The sequence below is a fragment of the Heterodontus francisci genome, chromosome 1 (assembly GCF_036365525.1).
Source record: "Heterodontus francisci isolate sHetFra1 chromosome 1, sHetFra1.hap1, whole genome shotgun sequence".
NCBI lineage: Eukaryota > Metazoa > Chordata > Chondrichthyes > Heterodontiformes > Heterodontidae > Heterodontus > Heterodontus francisci.
In genome coordinates, this window is record NC_090371.1 from 169017937 (window position 1) to 169036238 (window position 18302).

Here is an 18302-nt window from a genome sequence, read left to right on the forward strand (position 1 = left end):
AAGGTCAACAAAGCCCCAGCAGGGTGGTTAATAGCCACCTCCAAATGCTGGGATGGGGTGGCTGGAGTACAGCAGAGTGACACTTCCAAGTTTCATTGCACTGAAGTTGGATTTACAACCAGGTAACAGGTTTCAGATTTTTGAAAGGGAAGGAACAGTAATTCAGAAAGGAAAGATTGTACTGGACCTGCTATCCAAGTTCATGGCTGTAAAATTTAATTCATAAGCCCACCAGGGAACTCACGGCAAGTTTCACTCTTCAGAAATAATTAACAGACTTGCAACTTTGTTCACTTGTTGAAGCAGAGCTCCTGCTTCTGATTTCTATAGAGTGGCCTCTTGCTAGAATTTATAGTGAACATTGAATGTGATGAGGATAGGGTTCATTTGATAGGACTCCCCCTGCCCACCCACCACGGTAAAAAAGCATGGCAACAAAATATAAGAAATAGGAGCAAGAGTTGCTCAGAAGAATCTGCTCTGCCATTCAATACAATCATGGCTGATCTTTTATCTCAACCTCACTTTTCTTGCTGCTCTCCATATCCCTTGAGACAAAAATCGACTTCAGCCTTAAATATGCTCAACAGTGGAGCATTCATAATCCTCTGGGGTCCAGAGTCAATGTTAAGGACTACGAGGGCTACACCCTACTGACTGTATACCACTGTGCTACCACCTCTGATTGATTTGGTCTGTTCTGCCGGTGGGACAGGACCTACCCAGGGATGGTGATGGAGGAGTCTGAGACATTGGCTGTAAGGTATGATTGGTGAATATGACTATGTCGGGCTGTTGCTTGACAAGTCTGTGGCACAGCTCTCTCAATTTTTGGCACAAATCTCCAGAAGCAGCAGAATTGTAATTCACCACAATCTGTAATCTCATAGCCTGGCATATCCCCCACTCCACAATTACCCTCAAGCCAGGGGAAACCAACCCTGGTTCAAAGAAGAGTGTAGGAGGGCACCAGGCATACCTAAAAATGAGGCGTCAGCCTGGTGAAGCTACAACACAGGACTACCTGCATAACAAACGGCGGAAGCAGTATGCAATAGTCACAGCTAAGCGATCCCATAACCAACGGATCAGATCTAAGCTCTGCAGTCCTGCCACATCTAGTTGTGAATGGTGGTGGACAATTAAACAATTGACAGGAGGCGGCGGCTCCACAAATATTCCCATCCTCAACGATGGGGGAGCGCAGCACATCAGTGCAAAAGACAAGGCTGAAGCATTTGCATCCACCTTCAGCCAAAAGTGTCGAGTGGATGATTCATCTGGGCCTCCTCCTGAGGTCCCCAGCATCACAAATGTCATTCTTCAACCAATCCGATTCACTCTGCATATCAAGAAACGGCTGAAGGCACTGGATACTGCAAAGGCTATGGGCCCTGACAATATTCCGGCAATAGTACTGAAGACTTGTGCTCCAGAACTTGCTGCGCCCCTAGCCAAGCTGTTCCAGTACAGCTACAACACTGGCATCTACTCAGCAATGTGGAAAATTGCCCAGGTATGTCCTGTACACAAAAAGCAGGACAAATCCAACCCAGCTAATTACCGCCCTATCAGTTTACTCCCAATCAGCAAAATGATACAAGGTGTCGTCGACAGTGCTATCAAACAGCATTTATTCAGCAATAACCTGCTCACTGACCCTCAGTTTGGGTTCCGCCAGGGCCCACTCAGCGCCTGAACTCATTACAGCCTTGATCCCAACATGGACAAAAGAACTAAACTCCAGAGGTGAGGTGAGAGTGACTACCCTCGACATCAAGACAGCATTTAACTGAGTAAAGCATCAAGGAGAACTGGAGTCAATGGAAATCAAAGGGAAAACTCTCCACTGGCTGGAGTCATACCTAGCACAAAGCAAGATGGTTGTGGTTGTTGGGGGTCAATCATCTCAGTCTCAGGATATCACTGCAGGAGTTCCTCAGGGTGGTATCCGAGGCCCAACCATCTTCAGCTGCTTCAATGACCTTCCCTCCAGCAGAAGGTCAGAAGTGGGGATGTTCGCTGATGATTGCACAATGTTCAGCACCATTCGTGACGATTCAGATACTGAAGCAGCCCATGTCCATATGCAGCAAGACCTTGACAACAACCAGGCTTGGGCTGATAAGTGGCAAGTAACATTCACATAACACAAATGCCAGGCAATGACCATCTTAAACGAGAGAAAATCTAACCCTCTCCCCTTGACATTCAAAGGCATTACCATTGCTGAATCACCAACTAACATCCTGGGGGGTCACCACTGACCAGAAATTGAACTGGACCAGCCACATAAATGCTGTGACTACAAGAGCAGGTTAGAGGCTTGGAATCCTGTGGCGAGTAACTCACTTCCTGTCTCCCCAATGCCTGTCCACCATCTACAAGGCACAAGTCAGGAGTGTGATGGAATACTCTCCACTTGCCTGGATGGGTGCAGCTCCAACACTCGAAGAGCTTGAAACCATCCAGGACAAAGCAGTCCACTTGATTGGCACCCCATCCACCACTTCAACATTCGCTCCCTCCACCACCAAAGCACAGTGGCAGCAGTGTGTACCATCTACAAGATGCACTGGAACAACTCACCAAGGCTCCTTCGAAAGCACTTTTCAAACCTGCAACCTCTACCAACTAGAAGGACAAGGAAAGCAAATGCATGGGAACACCACCACCTGCAAGTTCCCCTCTGTTACGACCAGGTGAGAACGGTGTCTAGGGTTCCCTCTCAGCCTTCACCTGGTCTTACCGTAACAGGGTTTAATTTTAAACACACTGTTTTAGCTCCCCTTGGTGAATCCTTGTGGATCTCTTTCCAATTATAAGGCAAAGAAACCAGCACAAACAGGCTTTCTTAAGTTTAAAGAATAAAAGTTGAAATTTATTAAACTTGAACGCCAATTCGATTGATGCCGATGGATACACGACTCGCCCATGCTAGGCTGCATATGCTATACACACATGCAAATACAGACAGAAAAGAGAATAAAAATAAAATGGAAAAGTTTGAGGCAATATCTGAAGAGTTTTTGTTAAGGTTCTTCGAGCTCACTGTAGAGTCCTTGATTGTAGGTAGATCTTGCTTTTCGTTGGGGCCCAGTATTCTTCTTAAACCTTGTTCGCTGTAGGAGACTTTTCTCTCTTGGGATTCATGTGCCTTCAGTGGATTCAGAGGCTTGTGAGAAAGCAACAGGAGCAGACAGGAGAGATCTTCTCAGTTCAGGAGCAAACAGACTTTCTGCACTCAAACTGTCTGTGGCCAGTTCAAAAGAAAACCCTGGAACAGCCAGGTAGTCGTGTGACCAGCTGGTCTAACCAGTCCTGGCACTTGAGGATTGTATCCTCCTTAGCAGGCCCTGGAATGCGCTTCCTCCCCTTCGATGTCTGTTAGTATGTAAATTTTTTTTCCAGCCGCGGCTGATCTGTTTAACAAGTCATTTCCTCACTCCAACAACAGTTAAAAATCAATGTTCATGACAAAATTGATGTGCCTCATTCTTGGCAGGTGGGGGCCTAGCATCACACTCTCCAAGCCACACACCATCCTGACTTGGAACTATATCACCGTTCCTTCACTGTCACTGGGTCAAAATCCTGGAACTCCCTTCCTAACAGCACTGTGAGTGTACTGCACCCCAAAGACGGCAGCGGTTCAAAAAGGCAGCTCACCTAGCCAACAACGCCCACATCCCATGAACAAATAAAAACTCAATTCTCCAATCACTCTGTGCTCCACATTTACTTCCTAGGTTCACAAATGGGGTATGAGGATGCTGCTAGTCTGCTGTGAGCCTTGCCCATAGGCAACATGTATCAGAAATCCAGGTGTGCTGTGCAACCTTTTGTGACCATTAACTTCCAAAATGGGTTTCCAGTAGATGAGTCTCCCTGCTTGAAATGTGAACTAGGAAGGTTACCTCTCTGAAGAAAGCAATCACTGTGGGGCTGTTTTCCAAAATGTCTGCAGAAGTGGGGAAATATTAAAAGGTGGGGTGGGGTGGGGTGGGGAGGGGGAATGCAATTGGCATGGAAATCTGTGGTATCAAATTCAGATATATTCTTAAATAAAAGCAAAATACTGCGGATGCTGTATATATTCTTGCCTCCTGAGATAACGTCTTTTTTTTTTGCTGGGGGAGGGAGAACAAAAAAGGGCTGGTCTCTATTCTAGGGTTGCACTGGCTGCATGAGACCCATGCTGCAGGACCTGAGGGGGCCAGTATGTTGCCAAGTGCAATATTAAAGGTACATGGTTCATATTGGGTTACTCACCACCTGTTCCCGCAGCTTATCATACAGAGATTCCAGTCGCTTGTTTGCATCATCGAGCTTTCTCTTGGTTTGCTGTACAAATAAAAGTTTACGATCTAGTTAGCAACTGAATAGCAGCTGAAAAATCTTTAAAATAAAATAAGTTTACTATAATGTTCTCACAGTCACAATTGTACTTTCCTTGCTTACTAATTTCAATTTTCTATCTGCTTTTCTCTCCTGACTTATTCGCACTGAAAGGTGTTGTTTTGTGAGCTGTAGCATCAATCATGTACCTCCTCCTGAGTTTCCATTCTTGGTGTATGAATCTGCTGGTAGGATATTCTATGATGGGTGCAATCATAACAGAGTCCAAGCCTAGCATTTACACAGGCCCACTTTCCGATAGATACTGGAAACCCTGGGCAACTCCTCCCTTTCCCAGTCAGAGATATTGAGAACTGCTGTACTCCCCAGACCAGGGGTCGGCAACCCACAGCTCCATAATGTCTCATTTGTGGCTCCCAAACTTTATTGGCTGGTTCTCAGACAATTCTGAGAATTTTTAACTTAAGTAAACTGTCACTATTCCAATCTTATTCTTCATAATAAAGTATGCTGACTATGTAGAGGAAATGTTTTAGCTCGATTTGCAGCACACAGATGATGAAATTTTTTTGCATGAAAAGGAACGTGAACCTGGGGAACAAACAGTTACTGATTGGTTACAAAGATTTTTATTTCATGTTGGATATCACCGACCATTTAAATATCCTTAACAGAAAGCTACAAGGACAGGGAACCATAGCACTCCTACTTTTGGAAGAAGTGCTCTCTTTCAAGCGAAAATTGGAATTTTTTCCACAAAATACAGGGGAGGTTGGTTTGGCACAACTTAAAGAATTAAAAAGACAAAGGTATCAATTCAAAGATTTTTAAAAATGCAATACATAAAAGAAACCTTTGCTTGTCAATTTCAAAAATTAAGATAAAAGAAACACTAACTTTTATATTAAAACTTTGAGTCAGAAACATCATTGAACTTTTCAGCATGTATGTTTTATATTCTTATAGGCACCAGAAAAAGTTCAGCAATTGTCTGTTTGTGAACTGCATAATGTTCAGTAGATTCTTGATAAACAAATTTATCATGTTAATTTGTGCTTATTTCTTTATTCCATCTTTTAAAATTTTATCTTTTTCTGTCTTATGGCTCCCAACAGTTTGTAATTTAGGCAAATTTCTTTTTTTAAAAAAAAGGCTTTCAGATAAAAAAAAGTTGCCAACCCCTGCCCCAGACCTTCCCTTTTGTTTTGTCCACTCTCCCCCATTTCACCTGCTTAAAACCTTTTACATTTCTAACTTCTCTGATGAAAGGTCATCGACCTGAAACATTAACTCTGTTTCTCTCTCCACAGATGCTGCTGAGTACTTCCAGCAGTTTCTGTTTTTATTTCAGAATTCCAGCATCTCCAGTATTTTGCTTTTGTGTTGCTGCAGTACTCATATCACTGTTTCAGCTGAAATCAACAAACTCAGTCCATAACAGGTATCAAACCTGGATCCGTATAAATCAATGTCGCGCCACATACCCTATTTAGCCACTCAGCCACCAGAAGGTCATCTACCCGATGCAGTTTAACATGCAGACTCAAGTACTTTCAAAGCTACTTACAACCTTGGCACTGGAGCTGTCTGTATGTCACTAAACAGCTCAAGAAATGTCTGAGAGGTAGTTTCAAAACAGCAATCAGCCTACAAATACGTGGTACAGGTTAAGTCTTTATAGCACCACAAGATCATTAATATCCATTATCAACCCATACAAATGTAAATAAAGTCAGCTGTTGTCAGTACATACAGGATCAGTTGCTGCAGTCATGCACCGCTGAATCAATCCTTCAAATGTGATCTTCAGAATGGCATGCTCTTCTGGAATGGGTTTCTTGACAACTTTTTCAGTGGTTATTGGTTGTACTGGCTGAGCAAGTAAAATATTACACATTTCTTGTCAGATATATCCAGCACTAATCTTAGTTTTACCAATACACATCTCAAATCTTGGAGTATAATAATGTCAAGGGCTGCTCCAACAACTATGGGCTGAATTTTAAGAGCCCGCTGCCAATCTCTGCAGCAAGCTCAAAAAATCCGACCCGCCTATGTGGGCTGCACACCAAAGCGCAGCAGCTCATTTAAATAACCAGGTCGGGCACTGGCACCATTTTTAAAGCCCTGTTGGCATATTTAAAATTTTAAAGAAATATCCCCCCAAAATGAAATAAATATATTTCCTATGCCCCTTTCCCACCCTCCCAATAACAATTACAATAACTATTTTCCCTTTCTGCACCCCCAAAACACTCACCTCTTACATCTGACCTTTCCCCCCTGCAAAACTGCACAACATTTAAGGTTCAACCCTTACCACCATCCCCTACACCCGTTACCTGTATTTGACCCGGTCAGGCACCGATAAACTTACCTCCTTCCCCCTCCCCACCAGTGTGGCGCTGTGTTTCCCCAGATGGGGATCTGAAGGCGCAGGAGCCCTCAAGATCGCAGGTAAGTGTATTTAGATTTATTTTATTGATTTGCATATTTAAATTATGGTCCCATCTCCCAGCGGTGGGGTCGCTGCCATGGAGCCTCACTGCCACTGGGAGGAGCGGGCCAGGCCCTGCTGGCGTTGAGGTCTGTGGCAAGCTTCATCCGGAGCCATCCAAAGCCCCCCCCCCCCCCCCCAACCACCCCCCCCACGGAACCTGATGCCTGGCGGGGGGGGGAAAACAGAAAATCCAGCCCTAAGTTTGGTTGTTGTAGCTGGGGCAGGTTATTAGGGGGTTTCCTATGTAGACAACTATATATTAAAAAGAACACCTGCCACAGCCAATGGTTTACACTGACAGGAGCTGTGGCATAATTGAGGGAAGCAAAATTTGGAGAAAAAGTGAATGCAGTATACAAAACAGAAAGTGTATAGGAAGTGCTCGCCCCATGCCAAATTAAATCGCCTTAAAATCTATGAAATATTTAAAGCAGTAATCGAGCAGATTTGTATCAATGGAGGTGGATTTTCTGCAGTAGACGTTAAAAAACACAGATATTTTGAGTTGTAATCAACTTTGCCAATATTTGGAAACTAACCTCACATTAAACCAATGAAAGAGAGCAGAGCACAGGATTACGTCTCAGTTCTAACCCCAATACGTTGTTCCAGACTTTGTCCCTCCTCAAACACCTCTATTAAGCAGCCAAAATCCTTGAAGATTTGAATTAGTGCCTTGCTATTTTGTGCCTGACTGGCCCATTCAACCATCATATTTACAAAGAATTGCTAATTTGAGACTGAATCTAAGATAACAATAGAATGGAGATAGGAAGCAATGTGTGAAAACAGATTTAGTTCATTTAAAGGAAACAAATAGCAAATGCTGTGATGGGATCTATGCAATCGCATAAGAATCAAGCATATTGTTCACATCATATTTTCCTCTCCTGGATCAAATTTGTCAAAACATATTAATGTTATTTCATCTGAGCTAAGTTTGCCCTGTTTGTGATGCATGAACAGCTTTAAAACCCAACAGAAAATCTTGTACCTGCATGATGTCACCAGTAGGAGCACCAGGTGCTTCCTCAGTGCTATGCTTTGGCATCATTGTCTGTAGTGTGGGCTGCATCCCTGGCTGTAATATTCCTTGGTATGGACTTTGAACTCCTGGTTGACTTGGAAGTTGCTGGGGAGTCTGGAATGAACTCTGCAGTGGAGGGGGAGGCTGCTGGTGCTGCACTGGGGCCTGAGGGTCTGCGACTGGGTTCATTATGGGAGCTGTGATGGGTGCAGGAGGAGTATAATTGCCCGGTACCTGCAAAATATTGTAAATTAAAATAACGAATGGATAATAATTTTTTAAAAAATCAGCTTGGATTGTTTCACGAGTCAAAAAAAGCCAAAATTCTATAACACTTATTAAAAATTCATAGGCTTTCAGAGATAACAGTGGAGCAAAAAAAGAAATCTGCATATTCTATGGGAATCTAAAAATGGCATTTATATAACAAAGAACAATACAGCACAGGAACAGGCCATTCGGCCCTCCAAGCCTGCGCCGATCTTGATGCCTGCCTAAACTAACACCTTCTGCACTTCCGGGGCCCATATCCCTCTATTCCCTTCCTATTTATGTATTTGTCAAGATGTCTCTTAAACGTCGCTATCGTATCTGCTTCCACCACTTCCCCTGGCAGCAAGTTCCAGGCACTCACCACCCTCTGTGTAAAAAACTTGCCTCGCACATCCCCTCTAAACTTTGCCCCTCTCACCTTAAACCCATGTCCCCTAGTAACTGACTCTTCCACCCTGGGAAAAAGCTTCTGACTATCCACTCTGTCCATGCCGCTCATAACTTTGTAACTCTATCATGTCGCCCCTCCACCTCCGTCGTTCCAGTGAAAACAATCCGAGTTTTTCCAACCTCTCCTCATAGCTAATGCCCTCCAGACAAGGCAACATCCTGGTAAACCTCTTCTGTACCCTCTCCAAAGCCTCCACGTCCTTCTGGTAGTGTGGCGACCAGAATTGCACGCAATATTCTAAGTGTGGCCTAACTAAAGTTCTGTACAGCTGCAACATGACTTGCCAATTTTTATACTCTGTGCCCCAACCGATGAAGGCAAGCATGCCGTATGCCTTCTTGACTACCTTATCCACCTGCGTTGCCACTTTCAGTGACCTGTGGACCTGTACGCCCAGATCTCTCTGCCTGTCAATACTCCTAAGGGTTCTGCCATTTACTGTATACCTCCCCCCTGCATTAGACCTTCCAAAATGCATTACCTCACATTTGTCTGGATTAAACTCCATCTGCCATTTCTCCGCCCAAGTCTCCAACCGATCTATATCCTGCTGTATCCTCTGACAATCCTCATCATTATCCGCAACTCCACCAACCTTTGTGTCGTCCGCAAACTTACTAATCAGACCAGCTACATTTTCCTCCAAATCATTTATATATACTACAAACAGCAAAGGTCCCAGCACGGATCCCTATGGAACACCACTGGTCACATCCCTCCATTCAGAAAAACACCCATCCACTGTTACCCTCTGTCTTCTATGACTGAGCCAGTTCTGTATCCATCTTGCCAGCTCACCTCTGATCCCGTGTGACTTCACCTTTTGCACCAGTCTGCCATGCGGGACCTTGTCAAAGGCTTTATTAAAGTCCATATAGACAACATCCACCGCCCTTCCCTCATCAATCATCTTCGTCACTTCCTCAAAAAACTCAAACAAATTAGTAAGGCACGATATCCCCTTCACAAAACCATGCTGTCTCTCGCTAATAAGTTCGTTTGTTTCCAAATGGGAGTAAATCCTGTCCCGAAGAATCCTCTCTAATAGTTTCCCTACCACTGACATAAGGCTCACCAGCCTATAATTTCCTGGATTATCCTTACCACCCTTCTTAAACAAAGGAACAACATTGGCTATTCTCCAGTCCACTGGGACCTCACCTGTAGCCAATGAGGATGCAAAGATTTCTGTCAAGGACCCAGCAATTTCTTCCCTCGCCTCCCTCAGTATTCTGGGGTAGATCCCATCAGGCCCTGGGACTTATCTACCTTAATGTTTTGCAAGACACCCAACACCTCCTCCTTTTTGATAATGAGATGACTGAGACTATCTGCACTCCCTTCCCTAGGCTTAACCACTTAACGAAGAACTCAAAGATTTTTTCCAAATTAAAAGAGAAAGTACTGGAAATTTACAGCAGGGCCTTCAGCATCTGAACATATAAAGTTAATGTGCAGAACAATCATCATCAGCTCTGATAAAGGATAAAAATCCCCTTCTAGCGCAATCACTATTTTTGCTGAATTGGGGATGGGGAGGCCTCAGTAGAGCCTTACTTTCACTGTGCTTACTTCAAGTAGGCCCAAGCACCTAGAGCATGGAAACAGCACTACCGGTGTGGGAGGCTAGTTCAGACTCTGGATTGCTTGCAGTCTTCAAGCCAAAGGCAGCCTGTGGCTATACCTCCGAGAGCTGCACTGAGATTCCAATCCTCATTGCTGGGTGGGCTCTCGCCCTCTAACTCTGTTCGATCTGAAGACTGTACTTAATTTGCTTGCCATGTGCCATGGGAGATTACCTAGTTTAAAAAATAATTAAATATTTCTTAATTACCATTGTCTTTTTTTTTGGCATCCGACTCAAAGCTGGAGGGTCATTCCAACCATTTTGAGGTCCTTTGAAAAAGAAAGTTTTTTTAAAAAACTGAGGTACTTGAACACTGGGTAAAACCAACAAATTACATGAGTATTACTTCCATCTCTTAAAAAAAAACAGGCATCACCATTACTGCCCAAAGAACTGTAGGCCACCTTTTGCCTTTTTCCCCAACTGTCAATACTTATTTAAACAAGAACATTAAAGGGACTGAATTGGAGAAGTTACCGATCCTAACAGTAAACGGGACACAGAAAATCAGTAGAAATTGGAGTAGTTCAGTTGTGGGTCTTAACCTCTTGCTTTAATTCAGTTCCCTCTCCCTCAGGTACAGTGATGGTGACAGCCAGGCTTTGAGCAATTTTTCCGTACTCCACAAAAGGCCAGGAACAATCTTTCCATCAATAGCTCAAATATTCAGACAACAGAAGCAAAAGATGATTCAAAATGATCATGCAACTGAATCAGCACATTCTGACCAGAGTGTCATAATTCTATTTTTCACAGTAGTTAGCTTTCACTGCAAATACATCTGCTATTTATTAGCAATGCAAGAGCAGAAACACAAATCAGGCACTGGAACTGCTAAACATAATGAAGAATTTACTGTTTGCTGTTAGTTTGATAGTTTGACCTCTGATAAAGACCTGAGCAATTTATGAAGAAAATGTAATCAAAACTCCTACACACTACAATCAAAGAGTGCACTGAAATCCTGAGATCAGCTATATATTTATCCAGATTTTCACACACTGGTAAAATAAATGCTATAGTCTGTTCATCACTGAATTTTGTTTTGTTCCGAAGCATCAAATGAGACATCCTAAAACACACAGTTCTCTTTACATCCCCACTTCATAAAATATAAGACTCACTTTCCAGTCTCCTGTTCAAATCTTATTTAAGGATCTCGAAGCTGTGGAACTCCTTGCCTCCTCTCAATATTTCCTTCCCCCCACAAGGTTCAAACTCTGAAAACCCAAGCTTGCCATCATCTAATCACTATTTCTTGATCTTCTCGTCCCCCCGCCTTTTCAATAATTGTGGTGCCCTCAACCACAAGCCTTGGCCATCACATGATAAAAAATGCAAAGCACCACTTCTGGACAAAATCTAGAGATGTAGATTTGTCCAACTCTTGCACTAAGTCGTGTGTTTTTCTGTAGCCTTTTCTGCCTTGCATTTTGTCAGGCAAGGATATAGGATTTTAATAGAGAATCTTCCTAATAACTACTGTAAACTTTAAAAGCTATGGAATTGAACAACTGGCTTTTGAATACTGAAATATATCAGCTCGTTATTTATGTTAAGATGGCCAAATGATAATGATCAATTTCCATGAAAAACTGTCTTTGTTCCAGTGGATGCAGTGTAAAACATTCATGTGCACAGCATTTTACCTGACTAAACACTGCTGCCTAAAAACATGACAATTAATGTACTAGAATCTGCTCACAAAGGTATAAAAATATTATCGTTACAGGTCACATGTCTATCAATTCAAAGGGCAAGAGGAAGAAAAAATAATGTAGGCTAATCAAACAGATCCGTCTCCCGAATCATCTACTGATTGACCAATTACAAAAGGATTACCGAGAAACTGTTTATTACAACATTCACACTCCTGCATTACACCAACAAATCCAATCAGTAACTCTATGTTGGTGCAATGGGAAAGGACTGAAGTAGAGGAACACAAGAAGTGAATGTCAAACATTGTTATTTAATACAAACATTAAAAGTTTAGACTGCTGTTGCATCTAAACTCATGTCATGCACTAGCAATACAACTGGTGACTGACTGAACAACAGATGCTTTTAGATCCTGAGTATGCTGTTTTCTCACCTCACTGGCTGAAATTGTTTTATTCTGATGTGAAAACTTCGTTCCCAAAGGGGAAAAGTTATTACTTCACAAAGCTTCATTTAGTAAAAATAAAACCATTAATATTTTGTAATTTAAAAAGTGTCTTCTAGTTACACAGAACAGAGACCAAAACCAGACAGAAAACTAGTACTGCAAGATTATTCTCTTTGACTTTAATTGAGTCAAAGGATTTCCAGAAAGCACACCCTCACATTCATCAATGGAACTGTCTCAATTATTTCTTTACTAGCATTTCACCTTTCCGCATTTGAGATAGGTTTAAAATGTAATCATATATCATTATGCTCCCATCAACTCAGATCAGATACAATTCTTCCAGTATTTCAAAAATCCCACAGCCGCCAATAACCATTAATTCAAGAGAGGGCACAATCTTATGTTTATAATAACTCAAGTTTAACTGTCTGCACAAAGTTTAGTAGATCATACAGAATAAGTTAAAATTTAATTCAGAGGGAGGAGGAAGAGAGATAATGACTTGGAAGTACTATGAATCTGATATCTGGTAAATGGTTTGTTTTTGATCCCCGATAAACTGTGGAATTACATGCATCTTGCTGCCAAACAGTACAGTTTAAGGATTATTTTTATGTACTCAATTTTCTCCAATCTCATTCTGTGCATCACTGATTCTGTTAATAAGCCAGGAGCTAACAGAACAGAGTGGAAGTCAGCAGCATTGGCCCCAAATACCAATACAATAATGTGAAAAACACATACTTGAAAACAGATCATATTTGAAATGTAGTCTTTGGAGTACTACTTTAATTTTAAATTAAACCCACTGAGCATTGTGGGGCATCACAATGGAATATCATAAATAATCTGCTTAATTGATTGTTAAAATTCAGCACCATTAGGGTTCCATTTGAATTTTTAAAAATTATTCCCAAATCAACTGAGGTTTCCATAGTAATATTTCACAATCTCTAGTTCACCTTCTAAAGAAGCAGTTTGGTCCTGAGAATATATGTCTCCTGTTGACAGAAGCAAAGTAAATTCAGAACAAGAGATGCAGAAACCATAACTTATCTAATTTCGGAATTGTTTTATAATTTGGTATAGTCTAATGTTCAGGGGAAAACAGGAACAATACTGTGCATTAATAAAATAACCAAATCCTCAGATCAAAATAACATCTCTCTCTTTTCAGTATTTCTTCAAGCTTTTTTAAAAACCTTTTATAAAAGCAGAAGTAGAAAACACTAGTATTTAAATGAATTTCTCTGTTAATGTGTCAAAAATTCTAAATACTTTACAGTGGCAATCTTTTTGTTACTCGAAGTACATTCTCATGTACAGTAAGGGCACACAGCATATGGCTCCTGATAACTCACCAGCTTGCAGGTTGGTGGTGTTTACATACCAAATTCAGGCTGCAAGGTAACTGTGGCAGTGTTTACATTGAAAAAGCAATCTCAGCCTGGTCTGCTAGAGTTAGTTACTTTGTAGAAAAGTGGGAGCCACACCTCTCTGGGCTTGATATGGGTCCAGTGATATTATTTCTGAAGCAAGCAGGAATGCAGTTTAGGAGTTTGAATCTTAAACCTAAACATAGAGCGTGAAAAATCTTAAGCAATACAAAATAAAAGCCACTTGTGGCAAAGAAAATGCCTCTGTTTTTATCCAGTGGCACAGAATATAATATTAGTGCAGGACACTAACATTTTCAACATGGTATTATATGCTATTTGAAAAAGGAAAAAATGTGGTATGTTACTTAAAAAAGGCAGTAGTTCTGTAGACTTGGACATCTGAAAATTGGTGAGAAAGAATAAGATATATGGTCCTTCTCTTTTTCTGCATTGATTTTCTCCACACACCCAGGCCAAGACAGTGAGCGAACCATGCATGGAGTTACAGAGACCCCCCATCTTCCTGCACATCAGCACACCATTAAATACCTTACAACCCGGTCCATAATATGAATACTAGCTCGTTGCAGTGCAATACTGTACTTACTGCACTGGCCCATCACACTGACGACTTATGGGATCTGTCTCTTGGGTAAACTGAATCCAACAAATTACTGCACCAGGTGGGATGGCTTAGACAATCGTGCCCCACGTAATTTTTCTCTATTTGCTCCTTCCCACCAACTGACAATGTTTTTCTCTGTGAAGAGGCTAGAAGAGTACAGCCCATAATCATCTCCATGGATGGTATCAATATCACTCGTCAGCTCAACTTATCAAAAATAATTTTTTACTTCTCTTCAGACTTTGCTCCAAGTCATCAGCCATACTACAACCAATAATTCAGCTATGGGACCTGATTGAAGAACTCTATTAATGTAATTTGTATGTAGCCCAAATTGATTCATCTGCCAATTTTCCCTCCCAGATCACTGGGCAGTCAAGAACTCAATATGTGCATGAATGCTGCTCCATCAAGCCTCTCTACAAATTTCCAAGCTAAGAATGACAAGACAGCCCTTAGCTCAAAACCAAACATAAATGTTCTTTTCATTCATTGGAGGGATGCGGGCTTTGTTGCCAAACCCTCAACATTTGTTGCTGATCCCTAATTGCCCTGGAGAAAGTGGTGAGCTGCTGCAATCCTTGTGGTGTAGATACCACGCTGTTAGGTAGGGAGCTGCAGGATTTTGATGCAGTCACAATGAAGGAATGGCGATATATCTTCAAGTCAGGATAGCGTGCTGCTTGGAGGGGAACTTGGAGGTGGTGGTGTTCCCATGTGCCTGCTGCCCTTGTTCTTCTAGGTGGTAGAGGTCAATGAAACCTCAGCTGCTGCAGTGCATCTTGTAGATGGTACACACTCCTGCCACTGCGCACCGGTGGTGGAGGGAATGAACATTTAATGTAGTGTATGGGGTGTCATTCAAGCGGGCTGCTTTTTCCTGGATGGTATCTCACTTCTTGAACGTTATTGGAGTTTCACTCATACAGCCAAGTGGACAGTATTTTATCACACTCCTGACTTCTGTCTTGTAAATGTTGTAAAGATTTTGGGGAATCAGGAGGTGAGCTACTCACCGCAGAACATACAGCCTCTGACCTGTTCTCGTAGCCACAGTATTTATGTGGTTAGTCCAGTTAAGTTCCTGGTCAGTGGTGAACCCCCAGGATGCTGACGGTGAGGAATTCAGCAATGGTAATGCCGTTGAATGACAAGGGGAGATGGTTAGACTCTCTCTTGTTGGTCATTGCCTGGCACTTAAGTGACAATTAACATTTGCACCATGCAACAACCAAGCTTGAATCTCGTCCAGGTCTTGCTGCATGCAGGCACAGAATGCTTCATTATCTGAGGAATTGCCTATGAGACTGAACACTGTGCAATGATCAGCAGCATCCCCACTTCTCCTGAATTCCTTATTTAACACTATTATACACAGTAGTTTAGCACAGCTATCACGACTTTTTTATTCTCTGCTTACTCAAGGTGATAGTTCAGCTGAAAAACTACAGTAAAAAAATTTATCTGCCAGTGCGACTACTTAGGGATTTTCAATATGTTAATAAATTTGCTTGGCAAGTGAAGCAGTTCAAGTTGAAATTTGCTGTACTGTTTGAGGTGCCGTCTTTCAGATGAGGTTAAACCGAGGCCCTGTCTGCCTCCTTTGGTGAAGTAAAAAATCTTGTGACACTATGTCCTGGCCAGTATTTATCCCTCAAGCAAGACTGAGAACAGATTATCTGGCAATTTATCTCATTGCTGTATGTAGAGCTTGCTGTGTGCAAGTGGCTGCCACATGACACTAAGTGACTACGTTTCTAAAATGGTCTTTCTTTCTCAAGTAAACATTCAAGATTAGACTGGCTAGGTGAATGAAGGAAAAAAATATATAAAGGAAACAGAGAGTTAGGACAAAAGGGGCATTTATGGATTAGTGTCCCTCAGGGAACAGTACTGAGGCTATAGCTCTTGATCTAAAGTTGGGAATAGAAAGGAAGATAACCAAATTTCTAAATGATATTAACCTAGGAGATAGATTTCATAAATTTGTACTCCCAGAATTAATAACCTAATGATCTCCACACCTGAATTCAACAGCAACTTGTATTTGTATAGCATCTATAACATAATAAAACATCTCAAGGCTCTTCTCAGGGGCATTATAAAACAAACTATGACACTGAACCACATAAGGAAATAATTGGGCAGATGGCCAAAAGTTTGGTCAAAGAGGCCGGTTTTGTTGGCCAGGGGCTGCAAGAAGTATAGAGTCTGATACAAACTGTTGAACAGTTCATGAACTGAAGTAGCCTGGGCTCAGACACTGGCCTGTGCTGGTAAAAACCAGTTTGAACTAATTAATTTATGTGACAAGACAAAGGAGAAATCACAGGAATAGAGCCTTATTTGGACACGGTGTGATACCGGGGTCTTTGGGCCTGGGCCAATAAGGAGAAGATACGAACGAGGTGAGCAGGCCTAAACCAACCGGAAAGAAACAGCACAGTTTGAAGAGATAAGAAAGAGAATATGTATGGAAGATCTCGGGCATAGAGCCAGCAAGAAACTCCGGAGACCAACCATCGCGGAAGTGGAAGACCCTGCGTGAGCAACGCGGCAACGACGTAAAAGAGAGAGAGAGAACGGAACGCCTGGCCAGTGTCAGCTCTCCCCCTTTTCAGGTATTATCCTTTGTTTTCTGTGACTAGGTCAGGGAAAGGTCAGAGGAACCTAGTGGGTGTGCTTACTGATTCTAGCTAGCTTTGTTATTAACTGTATAACCCAGTTTGAGTTGCATGCTTTTGTCTAACCAAGTGTATAAGCCTTATTCTTACATTGTACAACAACGTGAATAAAGCAAATTGATAGTTAAAGAAAAGGACTGAGTTTCCTCCTCTTTGTACTAAGCCATTAACCATAGCCGGTGGATTAGGTGGAGGGTGGCTCTCCTGTAACCCCGATATCTCAAACACCCAGCCTGAGCTAAGAGGACTTAGTCCCACGTGACGGCCAGGATCAAGTGGGTGAAGGGAATAAAGGGGCCAAGGGGGAGTTGACTCCGCGCCACGGTTTACAGTTTTAAGGAGCATCTTAAAATAGAAAAGCAAGGTAGCCAGGGGAAAGGTTTAGGGAGAGAATTCCAGAGCTTAGTGCCCAGGCAGTTGAAGGCACGGCCACCAACAGTGGAGCAATTAAAATCAGGGATGCTCAAGAGGCAAGAAATAGAGGAGCGCATGAATTTGTGATGTGTCCCAAATGCATGGAGCGTAAATTTATTTTTAAAAACTGCAAAGAGACATAGATGGAATAAATTAATAGGCAGGTTGATGGCAGATGGAGTTTAATATACCAAAGTGTCAGGTGGTACATTCTGAATGCAAGAATGGCATAAAGCAGTACACTGTAAATAGGGAAGCACTATAGTTTGATAGATGAACAAAAGGATTTAGAGCTTCAGTTACAGAAACAATTAAAAGCTAGCTCACACATGCAAAAAGTGATCAAATATGCTAACAGGGTGCAGCACTTTATCTCAAGAGGTATAGAATGTAAAAGTAAGGAAGTCCTACTCTAGAGGGTTGCTTAGATCTCAATCTGAGTAGCACCCTCTCAAAGTTTTGGCCTCAGAGAAAATTCAGCAATGGTAACGGACGTGAAAAAATTCAGTTATGATGAGGGACTGAGTAAAATTATGTTATACTCCCCGGAAATGATGGGGTTAAAGAATTCAAGGAAATAACTTGAACTTTTTTGCACCTTTCACAATCTTAGGATATCCCAAAGCTCTTTACAGCCGATTAAATACCTTTGAAATGTTGTCACTGTTGTAATGTAGGGAAATGCGGAAGTCAATTTACATAAAACCAGGTTCCACAACCAGCAATGAGATACATGATCAGATAATCTGTTTGTGATTTTGCTTGAGAGATAAACACTAGCGTTTGCCAGAACACAAGGAGAATTTCCCTGCTCTTCAAATACTGCCATGGGATCTTTTGCATCTATGCA

General features: G+C 42.0%; 1 protein-coding gene across 10 annotated transcripts in view; it reads right to left on the reverse strand.

Moving 5' to 3' along the window:
• Positions 1-18302, reverse strand: part of sec31a (SEC31 homolog A, COPII coat complex component) — a 117849-nt gene that overhangs the window by 2995 nt on the left and 96552 nt on the right. For 5 of the 10 annotated variants that reach the window (XM_068038188.1, XM_068038205.1, XM_068038219.1 and 2 more), the window contains 5 exons: positions 13313-13351; positions 10445-10506; positions 7854-8120; positions 6113-6232; positions 4273-4344 (listed from right to left, as the gene is read on the reverse strand). In XM_068038188.1, the coding sequence (XP_067894289.1) occupies positions 4273-4344; positions 6113-6232; positions 7854-8120; positions 10445-10506; positions 13313-13351 (560 nt within the window). The remainder of the gene's footprint in view (positions 1-4272; positions 4345-6112; positions 6233-7853; positions 8121-10444; positions 10507-13312; positions 13352-18302) is intronic. The other 5 variants (XM_068038231.1, XM_068038240.1, XM_068038225.1 and 2 more) reach the window with 1 other exon arrangement.